The sequence below is a fragment of the Schistocerca piceifrons genome, chromosome 4 (assembly GCF_021461385.2).
Source record: "Schistocerca piceifrons isolate TAMUIC-IGC-003096 chromosome 4, iqSchPice1.1, whole genome shotgun sequence".
Lineage (NCBI taxonomy): Eukaryota > Metazoa > Arthropoda > Insecta > Orthoptera > Acrididae > Schistocerca > Schistocerca piceifrons.
The window spans coordinates 214,028,933-214,049,075 of record NC_060141.1 but is presented as its reverse complement, the minus strand read 5'-3'; the positions used below and the strand labels follow the sequence as shown (position 1 = coordinate 214,049,075).

General features: G+C 42.5%; 1 protein-coding gene across 1 annotated transcript in view; it reads right to left on the bottom strand.

Moving 5' to 3' along the window:
• Positions 1–10,651: 10,651 nt before the first annotated feature.
• Positions 10,652–20,143, bottom strand: part of LOC124795517 — a 325,898-nt gene continuing 316,406 nt past the window's right edge. Inside the window, exon 6 of the mRNA XM_047259581.1 lies at positions 10,652–11,608. Coding sequence (XP_047115537.1) covers positions 11,389–11,608 — 220 coding nt within the window. The 3' untranslated portion in view covers positions 10,652–11,388. The remainder of the gene's footprint in view (positions 11,609–20,143) is intronic.

The window sequence follows — 20,143 nt, the reverse complement described above, 5'->3', positions numbered from 1 at the left end:
CAGAATAACGCTCTGCCATTTTCTGATTTACTAATGTATTTCTTGCAATTATGTGACGTTGACGGTGGAATGTGTGTTGTATCAAATAACAGATCAGTTTCAAAAAATTGTTGCAAATAAATGTTTCCTGCATATTGTACGACTATTACAATAAATAAGCTTTAGAAAACTCCAGATACTCTCTTGAGATTACTTTTGACATCAGAAGCATCGAACCAGGCAAGTTAAGCATACAGTCTAATAATTAATAAAAAAATACTATGCTTTTTCTTTGAAATGATTTTTTAATGTAAGACAGTTATCTTAATTTTACGTTCATTGAAGAACCGTATTAGAACTTAACAATGAACTCATTGTTTCCCAACGTACCTCTAGCACTTTCCACTGCTCGGCAGAAAATACACGAAACATGACATAATTTGTTAGCAACGTGGATGGTTTATGGGGAAAACACAACAGTGGTTTCGTAAAAGTAGTTCAAATAGTCTAATGATGCCATTTTCGTCTCATTGTCTTTTTACAACATGTGGACACCACTTTATAATGTTGTTCAGTGTGTTTCATCATATCACAAAAAAATCTTTGAAGATAACACTTGTAGACTGTAATATTTTCTTTTGTACTAGTATAAGCCAGAAACGCAATGGACATAATCATTTCTGTATGTTTATGGTTGTCAAATACTTCGTTCGATGCTGAGATACTTGTATTACAACTATGTTTATCTATTTTTCAATATCTTTATGTCAAAACATTACGAAATGTTACTTTCATTTATATTATGTTTAATATTCGGAAAACTGGATTTACTTTGCGAAGGACAATGAAAATATCGTAGCTATCGCTATTTGTCTGGGCCCAACCAAAGGGGTTGCGGCGACGTTGTAGCAGTGATAGCTGGTCACGATATGGATGAGAGACTGTGTAATATACGAAAACTAACAGGAACACGTAACTGCCAGCGTATCCAAACGAATTTGTTTTTGCTGTGATAATTTGATTCCACTATGCTGGAACAGTATTTTGTGTGCAGTGAATGCAAAGTGGACTGGTAATGGTGTGCAATAATGATTTTTTACGACTAATGCTTCCGGCTGCATCGAGGAAAGTGCAGATGTGGCTGATTAACGTGGGTTTTGTAGCAGTCAAGATAAATGTGCACACGTCGAGTATTAGCGCTGATGTAAACCCACATACTAAGCACCACGCTACACGGTGTTTGTTTAAGAAGCACTAGCGTGGGAACTCGCCTCTCATCTGCTAGGGTAGGTGGCGGTAAAGCACAGCAATTTTCAGTTTTTCCAACCTTGTGATCAAAGAGTAGTGGATTTTCCTACGATTTCAAACTGAAGTCATAGAAGGAGTTGTTAGCCGTAACCCATCCAAATTCCAGCTCTGTCTGGACATTAATTACAGAGAAATTTACAATTTATCAAGAGAATAATTGTGGCGTTTTGACCCACAAAATGGGGTAAAGCCTCGCAGTGTGGGTCTTTGCTCACCCTTCAGTGACTGAGGGTAAGCTGCGCTACGTGATCAAAAGTTTCCGGGCACCTGGCTGAAAATGACTGATAAGTTCGTGTCGCTCTCCATCGGTAATGCTGGAATTCAATATGGTGTTGGCCCACCATTAGCCTTGATGACAACTTCCACTCTCGCACGCACACGTTCAATCACGTGCTGGAAGGTTTCTTGGGGAATGGCACCCCATTCTTCGCAGAGTGCTGCACTAAGGAGAGGTATCGATGTCGCTCATTGAGGCCTGGCACAAAGTCGGGGTTCCAAAACATCCCAGAGATGTCCTATAGGATTCAGGTCAGGACTCTGTGCAGGCCAGTCCACTATAGGAATGTTATTATCGTGTATTATGAACAGGTGCTCGATCGTGTTGAAAAATGCAATCACTATCTCCGAATTGCTCTTCAACAGTAGGAATCAGGTAGGTGCTTAAAACATCAATGTAGGCCTGTGCTGTGATAGTGCCACGCGAAACATCAATAGGGTGCAAGCCCCTTCCATGAAAAACACGACTACACTATACGAAACCGCCTCCGAATTTTGCTGTTGGCGCTACACACGCTGTCACTTGACGTACACCGGGCATTCGCTACACCCACACCATGCCATCGGATCGCCACGTTGCCTACCGTGATTCATCACTCCACAAACGTGTTTTCACTGTTCAATCATCCAGTGTTTACTCTTTTTACACCAAGCGATGCGTCGTTTGGCGTTTACCGGCGTGATGTGTGGCTTATGAGTAGCCGCACGACCATGAAATACAAGTTTTCTCACCTCCCGCCTAACTGTCATAGTACTTGCAGTGGATCCTGACGCAGTTTGGAATTCCTGTGTGTTGGTGTGGATAGATGTCTGCCTATTACGCATTACGACCCTCTTCAACTGTCGGCTGCCTCTGTCAGTTAACAGATGAGGTCGGCGTGCACGCTATTGTGCTGTACGTATCCTTTCAGGTTTCCACTTCACTATCACATCAGAAAGAGTGGACCTAGGGATTTTTAGGAATGTGGAAATCTCGCGTACAGACGTGTGACACAAGTGACACCCCATGACCTGACCACATTCGAAGTCCTGGAGTTCCGCGGAGCGCCCCATTCTGACCTCTCCCGATGTCTTATGACGACTGAGGTTGCTGATATGAAGTACCTGGCAGTGGGTGACAGCACAATGCACCTAACATGAAAAACGTATGTTTTTGGGAGTATCCGGATACTTCTTATCACATAGAGTATCTCGGTATCCGCCGGCCGCGGTGGTCTCGCGGTTCTAGGCGCGCAGTCCGGAACCGTTCGACTGCTACGGTCGCAGGTTCGAATCCTGCCTCGGGCTTGGATGTGTGTGATGTCCTTAGGTTAGTTAGGTTTAAGTAGTTCTAAGTTCTAGGGGACTGATGACCACAGCTGTTAAGTCCCATAGTGCTCAGAGCCATTTGAACCATTTTTTCTCGGTATCCAGTAAATATTGTATTTCGTTAGATCCTATGAGAAAGTTATTGCGTTATGTAACTGTGCCGTGGTCATTCCTGTGGGTCTTAACAGTATCATTATCACACTGTCAGTGCCAATTAATGACCCTTGCTGTATCTAAGTAAAGTTAGTAGGATCCTGGAATTTTTTAAAATGCAGCCATCGTCCTCGTATATTGGAAATATCTTGGCCACAAAGAGCTGGACTGAGTTTCCGGTTTTCCCGTGCACTTTTAGTACAGCGAAGTCATTGAGTGATGGGGTAATCTTATTCTTCCTTGAAGTTCCAGGCTCTTGTTCCTCTTCTTCGGATACTTTTTTGCCAGATAGTAAGTCAGTATCTATATCAGAGCTGTCATGAACTCAGAGGTCTGAATCTGAAGAACAATCAACTGACTATTTGATCTGTTTTCTTCCTTTTTTTTGACAGCGATATAGTGAAATCTAGCTTACGTCGTTTTGTTCCTACAGGGTGCTCTTTTCTTTCTTCGGAACGTCTCTTCTTCTCAATAACAAGTTTTTCCTTTCCAAAGATTTTTTCTTCCATTCGGTCTTTATTGGGTGTCGACGTTTCAATGCTTCGCCAAAACGTTTCCTCTTGATCTTTATGTTACTCAGTGGTGCTATATCTTCAGCTGAGATAATGTGACACCGTGTGTGTTGAATGTCATCTTGTGCGGGAGTTAGCACTGAACAACTGTCGTCACATTTTGTTTCTTTTTTGTTTCCAATGGGCCCGCAGCTCGATATAAGTCGTGTAAAGACATTATGAATTAAGTCCAAAAAGCTGCTTCTATTTTCAGATGTTTATTTAATCACGACAGGCCTGTTTCAGCACTATTGCCATCTTCAGGCGATCTATAACATTGCTGTTTAGTCACTCAAGCATTTTTCTTACGCCTTTTAAAGTTAGTTTATGACGTAGTTTTCATAGGCTATAACTTGCAACAAATATAGCCTATGATAGCTACGTCATAAAATAACTTCAAAAGACGTAAGAAAAACGCTTGAGTGACTAACCAGCGATGTTATAAATTGCCTGATGATGGCAATAGTGCTGAAACAGGCCTGTCGTGATTAAATAAACATCTCAAAATAGAAGCAGCTTTTTGGACTTAATTCATAATGTCGTCACATTGTTGCAGCTGCGGTGATTTATCCAAAAACACCTGCAGGAATTTAGCTCGAAACAACTGCGGGAATTTACTCCATTTCGCCGTTTTCTAAAAAATACAATGTTGATTTTGATGTCCAACTGGAACACTTATTTCCACGCGAAAGTGATACTTAAATTTATTAGTGTTCACGAGTGATTTGTTGACCCTCCTACATTATACAGTGTTCAAGCAAAACATAAAAAAGTTACATGTAAGTGGTAGAAAACAGACTTACCTCACTTTCTCATCTCCGGAGCGACCTGCTAGGACGAACTTTCGTGGAATGATAAGTTACAATAAGATAAATATGCGACTTGGTCATCAACTCCTGAATCGCTGGCAGTTAATTAAAACACTCGGTTCGGGTTTTTACCCCATACGGGATTTATCTCCACCTACAGCTAAGTGACTGAAACTTAACACAGTCAGGAAGCTCTCACTGCGCAATATATTGTCACAATACACTCATGTTCAGGAAAAACTGAACACCTTGAACGACTAGAGATAGGATGGTCATATTCACAGGGCATGTACATTAGTATGTTTCATAGAAATGATTAGCATTTGAACCATGTCAAGGTGCAAGGTCAACATCGATATCGCAGTGCAAGGCCACCTATCGGTAAAATGTGACTGTGGCTCTTGTTGTCGCTAAAAACCGAAGGTAATGGACCAGTGTGGCTTGAGCAGATGCGCAGGATGCCTCGCAGACGTATGTGCGAACCGTAGCGTCAAGTCACTGAGTTTGGAAGAGGGCGCATTATTAGCACAAGAGAATGTTACGAATCCATCCGGGAAATTGCTGCTCTTGTGCGACGAAATGTTTCGACAGTGCAACGTGTGCGCGCAGAATGGTTCACGGCAGGACGTAGAACACGGTGAGAGGGATCAGGTCGCACTACCCAGAGCACTTACCGAAACATCGACACTCATCCGAATGGCATTGCAGGACAGATCTGCGTCGTCCTCGCCCATGGCGCAACAGTGTGACATCGCACCCTAACAAGGGTGACAATCCGTCGCCGTTTATTATGGCATGGGTTACGTGCGCGTCGTCCATTTCCCCGCCTACCTTTGGCGAATGTGCAGAGAGGTGCTAGACGCCAATGGTGTAAAGAACGGCGTCACCGGGGACAGGAATCGCGTCAGATAGTGTTTTCGGACGAATCCAGGTTCTGCTTGTAAGAAAATGATGGCCGCATTTTGGTTCGCCGCAGACAGGTGGAGCGGCATCACAGTGACTGCATTCGCACAAGACATACAACACTAGTTGAAGGCTTTATGGTATGGGGGTGCCATTTGGTTCAAAAATGGTTCAAATGGCTCTGAGCACTATGGGACTTAACATCTGTGTTCATCAGTCCCCTAGAACTTAGAACTACTTAAACCCAACTGACCTAAAGACATCACACACATCCATGCCCGAGGCTGGATTCGAACCTATGACCACAGCAGCCGCGCGGTTCCGGACTGAAGCTCCTAGAACCGCTCGGTCACCGCGGCCGGCAGCCATTGGGTACAACCACAAATCACAGATGGTGCATGTCCATGGCACTGTGACCGGTGTGACGTACATGAATGACATCCTACTACCCGTAACCATACCCTTTCTGCACATCACACTAGACGCCGTTTTTCAGCAAGACAATGCACGACCACATGTTGCTGCACGAACACATGCCCTGTTGATGTCACAGGATGTCAGTCTTTTGCCCTGGCCCGCTAGATCACCAGACTTGTCGCCAATCGAAAATATGTGGTATATGGTGAAACGACGGTTGCAGCGCTGTAACCCAATGCCAAGCACCAACAGATGAACTTCAGAAACAGGTGAATGGAGCATGGATGTCTATACCACAGGAGGATATTTGCGCCTTATACGCGTCAGTGCCATTACTCATGGAAAAATTTCTCAACTCCGATGGCGGACCCTGTACCTACTAGGCAACAGAACGCATGCTGAACTGGGATGACTGAAATGTTAATCATTTCAGAGAACATACTAATGCGCGTGTACTGCGAATATGAACGTCCTGTCTCTACTCGTTCTAGGTGTTCTATTTGTTCTGAACATGAGAGTATTTAACGTAAAAATAGTATCTCTTTTAGTATAAGAGTTAGTTTTGAGTATTCATTGTTGTCACTTAGTAACAACCTAGTCGCCTTATTCAAATATTTTGTGTACCAATAAGAGTATCAGTATCCCAGCGAGCTCAGGATATGCACATTTATGGCAGTTTATTTACTGTGTGAATTTCCATACCTAAAACTCTTCAATTTACGTGTTGATAATGATGTTTGGTTTGTGGAACTCTCAACTGTGTGGTCACCAGCGTCCGAGTTTACGTGTGTCATAATTTCTCGAATTGTGTACACGATATCCATTATATGTTATCTTCCTTTTCACTGACAAACTGCCTATTGGCTTCTGTCTCGAGTTGTTCGGCCGACGTTCATCTAATGATTTTTCTGACGTTTCGCCAGCACGAGTGGCTGGCATTGTCAAAGCTTCACCCTCCATTGCCGGTGGTGAACTGGAGCCGAGCTCGCGGCCGCAGACAATATGTACCTAGCGCTTCTCCGCGGTCATTTCCGGTACGGTTCTCCTCTTGCTACCTGCGACGGTCGTTCGCTGCAGTACGGGAAGCCAGGATCCGTTTACCTTAAGGCTTTCCTCTTTCTTGTTGAAACTGTTTGCGTGTTTTTGTATTTCTACAGCTTCTCTAAACAAGCGCGTGTGATAGTGCTTCTCTACAGCCAGAACTTCCGTGTCGGCGAATTTTATTACGTGGTCGGTCTCATTCAGTGCATGCTCTGCCACGGCCGATTTCTCCACCTGCCCCAACCTGCAATGTCGCTTATGCTCTTTGATCATGGTGTTAATTGATCGTCCAGTCATTCCGACATAAACTTTTCCGCATGTGCATGGTATACGGTATATTCCCGACATTGCAAGTGGGTCTCTTTTCTCCTTCGCCGATCTAAGACACTCTTTGATCTTCCTTGTCGGTTTGAAAATCGTCTTTACGCCATGTTTGCGCAATATACGGCCGATTCTGTCCGTCACTCTGGGAATGTATGGCAGAAAGGCCGCACCCGACATTTCTTTTTCTGGTTCCTTACTTCACCGAGTGTTTGGCTCTGTTACACTTCTAATGTAATTTGTGGAGTACCCATTGCTCCTCAGAACAGTTTCCAGGTGTTGCATTTCTCGTTTGAGGTGTTGCGGCTCACATATCCGTCCTGCTCTCGTTACGAGCGTACTAATCATGCCTCTTTTCTGGCTCGGGTAGTGGTTTGACAGTTTGTGCAGGTATCGGTACGTGTGTGTCGGTTTTCGATACACGCTGTGTCTCAGGTTTTCGCCGTCCTTAGTGACCAGCACATCTAAAAATGGCAGTTTCTTGTCTTTTTCTACTTCCATGGTAAATTTTATGTTGGCATGGAGGCTGTTCAAGTGCCTTAGGAAGTCACCGAGCTGTTCTTCACCATGGCTCCACACCACAAAAGTATCATCGACGTACCTGTACCACACCTTAGGTTTGCAAGTCGCCGAGTCCAGTGCCTGTGCTTCGAACTGTTCCATGAAGAAGTTGGCCACCACTGGACTGAGAGAACTACCCATGGCGACGCCTTCCAGCTGTTCGTAGAAATCGCCATTCCACGTGAAATAGCTCGTGGTGAGACATGCATGGAAGAGCTTTTTGATGTCTTGCGGGAACATGGAACCGATGTGCTCCAGAGCGTCACTGAGTGGCACTTTCGTAAATAACGAAACAACATCAAAGCTGACCAGTATGTCGTTTGGTGCAAGTTTCAGTTTCTTCAGCTTCTCAATGAAATGTCCTGAGTCCTTAATGTATGTGTCGGTCTTCCCCACGTGTGGCTGGAGCAGAGAGGCCAAGTGTTTTGCCAGTTTATACGTTGGTGAACCAGGAGCGCTAACGATCGGTCTCAGTGGAACGTTGTTCTTATGGATCTTGGGTAATCCATACAGCCGAGGTGGTAGGGCTTCTGTGTTGCGCAGGTTTCTCTGTATGTCCGGCGGCAGAGAAGACGCCTTGCTCTTGCAGGTAGCAAGAGGAGAACCGCACCGGAAATGACCGCGGGGAAGCCCTCGGATGTTGGCGCGCCAGGTACATATAGTCTGCGGCCGCGAGCTCGGCTCCAGTTCACCACCGGCAATGGAGGGTGAAGCTTTGACAATGCCAGCCACTCGTGCTGGCGAAACGTCAGAAAAATCATTAGATGAACGCCGGCCGAAGAACCCGAGACAGAAGCCAATAGGCAGTTTGTCAACAAGTGACCACGAAAGCCTTAACAATTTTGTATTCCTTTTCACTGTTTGTGTATGTAATTTTCAAGAGGTTTGGTGAACGCACTTTTGGTGTGTGTGGATGACTGAGGATATTTATTTCGAAATTTGTCTGAAATATTAGCGCACTTTCGCATCTTCCATTGCCCGGGGCCCCATCGGCCAGTCAGATGGCAGCTGTGTTTGTCATTGGTAGAATGTACGTACGTAGCGGAATATTTTACATCGACAGTTCGCACATGACATCAGTATTTCTTTACATTTTGGGCGTCTCTTGGACCACTCCTTTCTGGTTAGTGGGTGAGTTTTTACGCTTCTAAGTTTATATACACAGTCATTACAACACGAATAGGCCTGTTTTGCGAAAATGAAAGAGTTTTTTATTTTTATTTTCTAATTTTCGCTTTCTTACCTCACTTACGATTGGAGTCTAGGAATTCAGTAGTCGATCAGGTTTTCCATTTTAGAAACGATTGTCTTAATTCTGACGATATTATATTTTTACTCTTGATATATGCTAATGACGAGTCTAAATATGGGGTTACTCGATTCCATCACAAGTATAGCTTTTCGCAGAGGAATATATCCTTTGTTTATGGATTATGCTTATGAGTGAGGCACAGGTAACACGTTGCAACCAATTTGTTGTTAGTAGAAAGCCAATTTGTTGTTAGTATGCTTCTGAGCATTCTATGTGCCAGGACAATTGTTTGAACGTGAAGTTATGGACCCAAGACGGAGAACGAAACCATTTGGGAGAATTGTGGGGATACAATCTGCAGGAAACTCCCTATTCGGCATCTCTTATGGAATTTGTGCAACAGTTTCTTCATCAAAATGCTATGACAGTCAGACGTCAGTATGGGATCCGTACCACATAGGACTGATAGAGGAAATAGAGAAGATCCAAAAAAGAGCAGCGCCTTTTTGTTGCAGGTTCATTTAGTAAGCACGAAAACGTCACAGAGATGATCAATCGACACCAGTGATGGTCACTGCAAGAGAGGCATTCTGCGTCAGGCCGTGGTTTGTTGTTAAAGTTCCGAGAGCGTACATTTCTAGAAGAGTCAACAAATAAATTGCTTCCCTGCACGTAGGTCTCGCCAAAAGAACATGAAGATAAAATTAGAGAGATTCAAGCCGACACGGAAGCTTACTGACAATCGTTTTTTCCGCAAACTATTCGCGATTAGAATGGGAAAGGGGGGAAGTGACAGTGGTATACAAAGTACCTTCCGCCACACGTCACAATCTGTCTTGCGAAGTATAAATGTAGATGTATATGATGTTGACTTCCACACAAGTGTTATTCACAAATGAGTGCCTGCTATTTTAGCGGTCACTGTAGCCACATCTGGAGCTACGAGAGCCCTCAGGTGACTGCCTTTAGATCTCATCAACAGAAAAATTACTGTGAACGCTTGGGCTTAAATTGTTAATATCGTCTTCTAGGACTTGCATTTTTTGCAGCGCACTAAACTGGAGTTGCTGTACTTACCTTTCTTATTAAACTGGTGGACACAGTACAGTTTACTATGGGCAGCAAGCTTTAGTACCATTCCACTGTAGCTCTAATACATTTCAAAGTTAGTGCTAAAACACACGTACTGTTTCCTTTAAGGAGCTTTTCACAAGCCGAACAGGACGCACGGCGTGGCCAGCTCTTTCGCCATGTTTAACGTTTCCCATCCATCCCCCCACACCATCTTTTTCGTCGAAGACAAATCAAGAAGTGAACTGATCGTCCGAAACCGTGATTTAGTACCGGTCGGTTCAATCGTTGTAGGGTTTTATGGTAATGGACCGTGAGTTTAGATGGGAATCCTTGAACAGAAGAAAATCTTTTCACGAAATACTGGCGAGTGCGTTTAGAGAAGCTGCATTTACGACAGCCCGCAGAACGATTGTTCATCTCAAGTAAGGACAGTACAGAAATAAACAAGGATGATAAGGGCCTCATACAGAGGCACCAAGGCAGTGCTCCGTGAACCTACATGGTAATCATTGGATAGAGGAAGACGATCCTTTCGCGAAACACTATTGATCGCGTTTGGGAATGGAACAGGAAAGCGACTGACTAGCAGTGCCACAAAGTGCCATCTCCAAGCACTGTACAGTGACCTGTGGATTGTGTATGTAGATGTGAAAGTAAATGGGTATTGCCATCAAGCATGTAATAAAACATAGAGCAAATCGTCTGAACACATGTTGTAACTTTATTCGATAGTGGTTTTAGAAAAATGTAATCTATGTTCAACTGATGTCTCTCATTCTGAGAAACATACAGTCATGTGCATTAATCTCAATCCTTAAAAATATTAATCCTTCAACAATAAGTTATCATCAGTGTGGGACTCATCGTTCCACGAATATTGTCGGTAGGGTTCTGTAAAACTTAATGTTATCAGAATTTTTAGATGCTTAGGAGAAAGGCAGAGCCTCAGACCCCCAATCTTTCCAAATATTATAAATAAAGACAAAAATAAAATAAATAAAAATAAATAAAAAGTAGAATAAGTAGATGACCTTAAAGATGTAGAGACAATAAAACAGAAAATGCAGTATGGAATAATTTCAGGACTGAACTTTGTACGAAGCAGAAGAACCCAAGAAGACTAGAATTACTTAGTCAGAGGATAGGGAAATAGCGCATTCTGAAAAAGTAGAGGTAAAAAGAAGGGCTGAAATAAAATTCTGTAATGCCCTTTGCAGTATACATTGTGTGGTCCAGCAGGATCCACACTTGAATAAGAATAAAACGTATGGCTTTAGAAGTCAGTAGTCGGCAACGGATGTGTGCCCGAAGAGCAGCTGCTCTCAGACTGAGCGCATGCTCCAGCTGGCCGCAAGCAGCTGAACACGTTGCAGGTGGGTGGCGAGTGCTCGATGCCGCCTGTACTGGAGAGGGGTGCGCGGCGTCCCAGACACCGCTACAGTTGCCCACTGTCCACCAGCTCCTTGACGAGCCCCGCCATGCGTCGAGCGCACTCCTCGGTGCACTGGTAGCTCCAGGCTGGGCCGGCACCAGCTCCAGAATCGCCGCCCTCTCGCAGCCGGGGCATTTCTCCAGTCTCGCACGTCGTGATAGGTAGCATGTCCAACGCGAGGCCCAGACCAAAACGGCCGCAGTCTCGCATCTCCACCTCCAGCCTGGAAACGACAACAACATAACCTTGAACACTCTGTAAGCCTATCTTTATTCAGCTGGTTCCGAAACTTCGGCTATTAAACATGGAATGTCGAATCAAAATATCTTCAGCCGCCTAAATTTCCAGTTATTGTTTTACACTGAACCGACAAAGAAACTGGTATAGCGATATGTATTCAAATACATCTACATCTACATTTATACTCCGTAAGCCACCCAACGGTGTGTGGCGGAGGGCACTTAATGTGCCACTGTCATTACCTGTTTCAGTCGCGTATGGTTCACGGGAAGAACGACTTCCGGAAAGCCTCCGTGCGCGCTCGAATCTCTCTACATTCGTGATCTCCTCGGGAGGTTTAAGTAGGGGGAAACAATATATTCGATACCTCATCCAGAAACGCACCCTCTCGAAACCTGGACAGCAAGCTACACCGCGATGCAGAGCGCCTCTCTTGCAGAGTCTGCCACTTGAGTTTGCTAAACATCTCCGTAACGCTATCACGCTTACCAAATAACCCTGTGACGAAACGCGCCGCTCTTCTTTGGATCTTCTCTATCTCCTCTGTCTACCCGACCTGGTACGGATCGCTCACTGATGAGCAATACTCAAGAATAGGTCGAACGAGTGTTTTGTAAGCCACCTCCTTTGTTGATGGATTACATTTTCTAAGGACTCTCCCAATGAATCTCAACCTGACACCCGCCTTACCAACAATTAATTTTATATAATCATTCCACTTCAAATCGTTCCGTACGCATACTCCCAGATATTTTACAGAAGTAACTGCTACCAGTGTTTGTTCCGCTATCATATAATCATACAATAAAGGATTCTTCTTTCTTCGTATTCGCAATACATTACATGTTAAGGGTCAGTTGGCACTCCCTGCCTATCCGCTGCAGAGCTTCCTGCATTTCGCTGCAATTTTCTTATGCTGCAACTTCTCTGTATACTACAGCATCATCCGCGAAAAGCTGCATGGAACTTCCGACACTATCTACTAGGTCATGGCTCTTCAGTGTATTTGAGTAACCAGTTTAAGCGCTACATTACGTCATCTTCAGGCACCCTGACCGACATGTACGAAGAATCCCACCTCTGCTCCAGTCAACATAGGGGCTAGCATTCAGTGACTGGTATCCGTAGATTTCTTCGTAACACAGCGATCTCTTCCATTATTACTTGCTGACTCGTCGGAAGTTGTTATTTGTGACTGTGTCACTGAAGAACTTCTGATATTAGTAAAATGAACTGTGCTTATTATGTATAAACGTTTTTACCGACGGTATGACCCCAGTTTCAAACTTTATTTCAGTTCTAGGTCGCAAAAATATACTAAACTTAATTACATGATAATGAACAATCAAGAATTAATTTTGGCCACACAGAATTATCAAATCTGAAGTGCATCTGGTTATTTTAATTGACAGAGTTTCAGAATATACACTAGCGATTTTTTGAGTTTGTGATGCGTCATTCGGAACGTATCTTACTACCTGTGTAATTAACACTTCCAGATACAACGTGCTGGAGTGAGGGGAATCAACGGTTGCAGTCTATATATCGTCGCAAGATGACTGACCGATATAAAGTGTGTCGTGTTCTGGTGATACATTAGTGATTATGCTAATGTACCCCGCAGTTTTTTTCTTACTAATGCGCAATGTATAGGTATAGCCAACGTGGTCTAATATCGTAATAAAAACAGTACAAACGTACGAGAAAGCTCGGGAGGTGCTTATGTCAGTGACCCTCGAGATATTTGGTCTAACAATGAATGTTTGCGTAAGATACGTATGGATGTATATGACCGTATAGACTACATGATTTTCACACAGTTCTCTTTATTGGCATATTAGCCACCGATATCCTCAACAACCCTCCTCAAAATCAGTTATATCATTATTCCACTGTGTTAGAAGATCTGGTAATTCCCACATGTTGGTTGTACCTACACATAGCGCTAAATCTTTCTTCATATACTTCTGCGTCGCAGATGTACGACTCTGAAAGAAACTGCGAAGGAGAAACCCAAAACCACTCTGAGCAATTCTTTACTTGCTATCACTGACGTAGCTTCACTCCCAGCATACCTCAGCTGTCATTCATCTCTCCAACAGCGAATTGATAATTCTGAAAAAGTGGCAACATTAACGCACCTTTACTCATCAATATCGATATCTGTTTAGTTTTTCTTCTTCTATCTCAGCTCTGATTCTACTCCATTTGCTTCTTCCTCTGTCCTGGATCAAATGGATTCTCCTGCTGCACCCGAGACATGCATTCCTTTTCGACAGAAATCTCATATTATCAAAAAAAATTAACACATTGATAGTAAGACTAATTTTACTGTAGTAGCATGTATTCATTACTGTAATTACCATTATTATTTATGTAGATGAAATAAGTGCATAAATAAAGAAGTGCATAAATAAAGAAAGTTATTGTTAATGACAGAAGGTGCCACAGTTGTGTTTGCTTACTAACCACCTGTTCTTCGTTCCAGAAAATTTTTATCAAAAGAAGCTACACGACTTTACAGTTATTTACCAAAATGCCACGCCGTAAGACATAATGGAACATTAGCAACAGCCCAGCCGCCTCTGAAGGAGGCGCCATTTTGTGCAGTTAAAGTCTTGGGGAAACATTTAATTGCTTCTTTGTAGCGCCGTAATTAATTTTCTTGTCACGCCGCATGGAAAAAGAGGCCGTTCCGTGCCAGCGCCATTTAAGTAAATTAATTTGGAGACTTCCGAAGAGGTTGTTCGCCGTCTCAGTGAGCAATATCTGTAAAACTAAATAATTGCGCGCCCAAACTGTATAGGAGAACGGGCACATACAACTACACGAAAATTTCGATGTTAATTTTGGTGAAATTTCGAAAGTGTTCTAGAAACAGGCCTTTTATGTCGCTGAACAATTACGCCGTTTCCGTATTTTGGGTATAACGTTCACTTGACACTTAAACTACACGAGGGCAAACTTGGTAAAATCATGAACACAGAAAACAATGAAAAACGGAAAAGGATTTTCTAGTGTAATGCAGCTGAGATAATGAAGAAGTTTCTTTTAAAGAAAGATGGAGTTGGACTGTTGTGTGGTGTTGACAACAAAATATCTTAATGAAGCCTGTCCCTGCAATCTATCTAATGTTGTTTGTGGTTAATAGCATATTGAATTTAGGATGAACTGTGAAATTCCCCACCATAGTGCTAGAAGTAAAAATGATTTCAATGTAGTCTGTGTATTCCTGTCCGGCGTACAGAATGGAGTTGTATATTCTGGTGCATTCGTCTATAACAGGCTACCAGTAGATTTAAAGTAGGAGTTTGGGAAGGGAAAAGAGTCGCATGGAATTCTCGGCTGGGTGACCCTGAGGGATAGCTGGGAGACATTGATGGATAGGTTTTGCCACCTAGAAAATGGTCTCTGCCTGCTTAATTGGTTTAATATCAGTTGTATTACATAATAGATTTGGGGAACCCCGTCCAATTCTCAGATGCACCTGAGCATAGAGCAAAACTTTTCAAAAATTACGTTACATCAGTGCGTATACTGCGTAACAGCAGTTTTCGTAAATTATATGTAACAAGTTGTCAAATCCTTCAGTCATAAGGGCAGATCAAAGTTCCTGTGCTCAAGTCAGACTATATATAAAATTACAATAACTTACAGCGAAGCTCAAGTATTAAATCAATAATATTTTATGTTGTTGTTGTTGTTGTGGTCTTCAGTCCTGAGACTGGTTTGATGCAGCTCTCCATGCTACTCTATCCTGTGCAAGCTTTTTCATCTCCCAGTACCTACTACAACCTACATCCTTCTGAATCTGCTTAGTGTATTCATCTCTTGGTCTCCCCCTACGATTTTTACCCTCCACGCTGCCCTCCAATACTAAATTGGTGATCCCTTGATGCCTCAGAACTTGTCCTACCAACCGATCCCTTCTTCTGGTCAAGTTGTACCACAAACTTCTCTTCTCCCCAATCCTATTCAATACTTCCTCATTAGTTATGTGATCTACCCATCTAATCTTCAGCATTCTTCTGTAGCACCACATTTCGAAAGCTTCTATTCTCTTCTTGTCCAAACTATTTATCGTCCATGTTTCACTTCCATACATGGCTACACTCCATACGAATACTTTCAGAAATGACTTCCTGACACTTAAATCAATACTGGATGTTAACAAATTTCTCTTCTTCAGAAACGCTTTCCTTGCCATTGCCAGCCTACATTTTATATCCTCTCTACTTCGACCATCATCAGTTATTTTGCTCCCCAAATAGCAAAACTCCTTTACTACTTTAAGTGCCTCATTTCCTAATCTAATTCCTTCAGCATCACCCGACTTAATTAGACTACATTCCATTATCCTTGTTTTGCTTTTGTTGATGTTCATCTTATATCCTCCTTTCAAGACACTGTCCATTCCATTCAACTGCTCTTCCAAGTCCTTTGCTGTCTCTGACAGAATTACAATGTCATCGGCAAACCTCAAAGTTTTTATTTCTTCTCCATGAATTTTAATACCTACTCCGAATTTTTCTTTTGTTTCCTTTACTGCTTGCTCAATATACAGATTGAACAACATCGGGGACAGGCTACAACCCTGTCTTACTCCCTTCCCAACCACTGCTTCCCTTTCATGTCCCTCGACTCTTATAACTGCCATCTGGTTTCTGTACAAATTGGAAATAGCCTTTCGCTCCCTGTATTTTACCCCTGCCACCTTTAGAATTTGAGACAGAGTATTGCAGTCAACATTGTCAAAAGCTTTCTCTAAGTCTACAAATGCTAGAAACGTAGGTTTGCCTTTCCTTAATCTTTCTTCTAAGATAAGTCGTAAGGTCAGTATTGCCTCACGTGTTCCAGTGTTTCTACGGAATCCAAACTGATCTTCCCCGAGGTTGGCTTCTACTAGTTTTTCCATTCGTCTGTAAAGAATTCGTGTTAGTATTTTGCAGCTGTGACTTATTAAGCTGATAGTTCGGTAATTTTCACATCTGTCAACACCTGCTTTCTTTGGGATTGGAATTATTATATTCTTCTTGAAGTCTGAGGGTATTTCGCCTGTTTCATACATCTTGCTCACCAGATGGTAGAGTTTTGTCAGGACTGGCTCTCCCACGGCCGTCAGTAGTTCCAATGGAATGTTGTCTACTCCGGGGGCCTTGTTTGGACTCAGGTCTTTCAGTGCTCTGTCAAACTCTTCACGCAGTATCGTATCTCCCATTTCATCTTCATCTACATCCTCTTCCATTTCCATAATATTGTCCTCAAGTTCATCGCCCTTGTATAGACCCTCTATATACTCCTTCCACCTTTCTGCTTTCCCTTCTTTGCTTAGAACTGGGTTTCCATCTGAGCTCTTGATATTCATACAAGTCGTTCTCTTATCTCCAAAGGTCTGTTTAATTTTCCTGTAGGCGGTATCTATCTTACCCCTAGTGAGATAGGCCTCTACATCCTTACATTTGTCCTCTAGCCATCCCTGCTTAACCATTTTGCACTTCCTGTCGATATCATTTTTGAGACGTTTGTATTCCTTTTTGCCTGTTTCACATACTGCATTTTTATATTTTCTCCTTTCATCAATTAAATTCAATATTTCTTCTGTTACCCAAGGATTTCTACTAGCCCTCGTCTTTTTACCTACTTGATCCTCTGCTGCCTTCACTACTTCATCCCTCAAAGCTACCCATTCTTCTTCTACTATATTTATTTCCCCCATTCCTGTCAATTGCTCCCTTATGCTCTCCCTGAATCTCTGTACAACCTCTGGTTCTTTTAGTTTATCCAGGTCCCATCTCCTTAAATTCCCACCTTTTTGCAGTTTCTTCAGTTTTAATCTACAGGTCATAACCAATAGATTGTGGTCAGAGTCCACATCTGCGCCTGGAAATGTCTTACAATTTAAAACCTGGTTCCTAAATCTCTGTCTTACCATTATATAATCTATCTGATACCTTTTAGTATCTCCAGGGTTCTTCCATGTATACAACCTTCTTTCATGATTCTTAAACCAAGTGTTAGTTATGATTATGTTGTGCTCTGTGCAAAATTCGACCAGGCGGCTTCCTCTTTCATTTCTGTCCCCCAATCCATATTCACCTACTATGTTTCCTTCTCTCCCTTTTCCTACACTCGAATTCCAGTCACCCATGACTATTAAATTTTCGTCTCCCTTCACAATCTGAATAATTTCTTTTATTTCATCATACACTTCTTCAATTTCTTCGTCATCTGCAGAGCTAGTTGGCATATAAACTTGTACTACTGTAGTAGGTGTGGGCTTCGTATCTATCTTGGCCACAATAATGCGTTCACTATGCTGTTTGTAGTAGCTTACCCGCATTCCTATTTTCCTATTCATTATTAAACCTACTCCTGCATTACCCCTATTTGATTTTGTGTTTATAACCCTGTAGTCACCTGACCAGAAGTCTTGTTCCTCCTGCCACCGAACTTCACTAATTCCCACTATATCTAACTTCAACCTATCCATTTCCCTTTTTAAATTTTCTAACCTACCTGCCCGATTAAGGGATCTGACATTCCACGCTCCGATCCGTAGAACGCCAGTTTTCTTTCTCCTGATAACGACATCCTCTTGAGTAGTCCCCGCCCGGGGATCCGAATGGGGGACTATTTTACCTCCGGAATATTTTACCCAAGAGGACGCCATCATCATGTAATCATACAGTAAAGCTGCATGCCCTCGGGAAAAATTACGGCTGTAGTTTCCCCATGCTTTCAGCCGTCCGCAGTACCAGCACAGCAAGGCTGTTTTGGTTATTGTTACAAGGCCAGATCAGTCAATCATCCAGACTGTTGCCCTTGCAACTACTGAAAAGGCTGCTGCCTTTGGAATATTAATGCCATTACACATTGTTGGTAACCCATTTACAGCTGAATCAAAACCGGTTATAGTGGGAGTCTGTAACCACTTTCTAAAAGCAGTAACAATTTATGGTGTTAACAACAAACCTCTATGCTGAACAATAGTGAATATTAATCTGAAAGGACACTGAGATATAATAAAGAACTATTTTATGCCCCATCAGCTACATAGTCAGAGCGTGAACGTAGGTGAATGTTCACTCCTAAGAACGTCTTAGAATAAAACAGAAGTAGTTAAATTACCACATTAGTCTGTTATTTTGATCCATTGTATAATTATTCATAGTCAAAAAATTGTTGGCTCTGAGCACTATGGGACTTAACATCTGAGGTCATCAGTCCCCCAGAACTTAGAACTACTTAAACCTAACTAATCTAAGGACATCACACACATCCATGCCCGAGGCAGGATTCGAACCGGCGACCGTAGCGATTCATAGTCATAGGAAGTAATTAATAAAGTAGTATTTTCTACGTTATACATTAAACAACATAATGTTCCCAATCAGCAATTCGTTTAAAGTTAGGTGACATTTACAATGGAAATATCATTAGTGAACACGTAAATCTGTTATGCAACTGAAAACAATTACGATCAAAGTGATGAACATTGTTCCAGAAGAACACCGAGACACAGTAAAATACTATTCTGTGCCCCCTGCTAAGAAGTATGTAACAGTGAGAACGTCAAAGATGGAATAATAATTACTAGATTAATGCGTATACAACACAACATCACTTCTCATAAGGTACAAGTTGCTGGTTGTCAAGCCTACCAGTTGTAAGATCAGAACATTATGTTGTTTAACACGTAAGCTGGAAAATACTGTTGGGTTAATATTTTTATGTGAACTTGGTTGATTGCACCAGGTGTCGAGCAAGGCAGTTCAAGGGATTTTAGCGATTCGTGCTTTATCATAAGACGTTCTTACGAGTGAACATTCACCTACTTTCACCCTCTGACTATGTAGTCGATGGGGCATAAAATGGTACTGTTCTGTATCCCAGTATCCTCCCAGACTAATATTAACTTGTGGTCGGCATAGAGGTTTGTTGTCAACACCGTAATTGTTTATTTGCTGTAGAAAGCGCTTACACACACCGACTATAATTCGTTATAATTCAACTGTAAACTGGTTAGCAGAAATGCGTAATGACATAAACATTCCAAAGATGGAAAATAGTATTGACTTATTATTTGATCCTGGGTATGAGTTATCCTAATTTCATGCACAGTCTGACTTGATTGTACGATCGGCAGGCTTGACAACTTGTTACACATAATTTACAAGAAATGCTGTTAGGATGTGTGCACAGGTGGAGATCGATCATGTAATGGATAGGTTACAAAGCCAACATTGCAGCTAGATCCCATTTTATTGCCAGTGCGTTCTCACTACCCACCACAATGGATAGTCATAGTTGGAAAGGGTTTTCTTCTTCCACATACACGGAATCCTTTTCTCTCGGTGTGTGGGAATTGTGTCTTAAGTGTATCTGCTGACTCGGCCGCAGTGGTCTCGCGGTTCTAGGCGCGCAGTCCGGAACCGTGCGACTGCTACGGTCGAAGGTTCGAATCCTGCCTCGGGCATGGATGTGTGTGATGTCCTTGGGTTAGTTAGGTTTAAGTAGT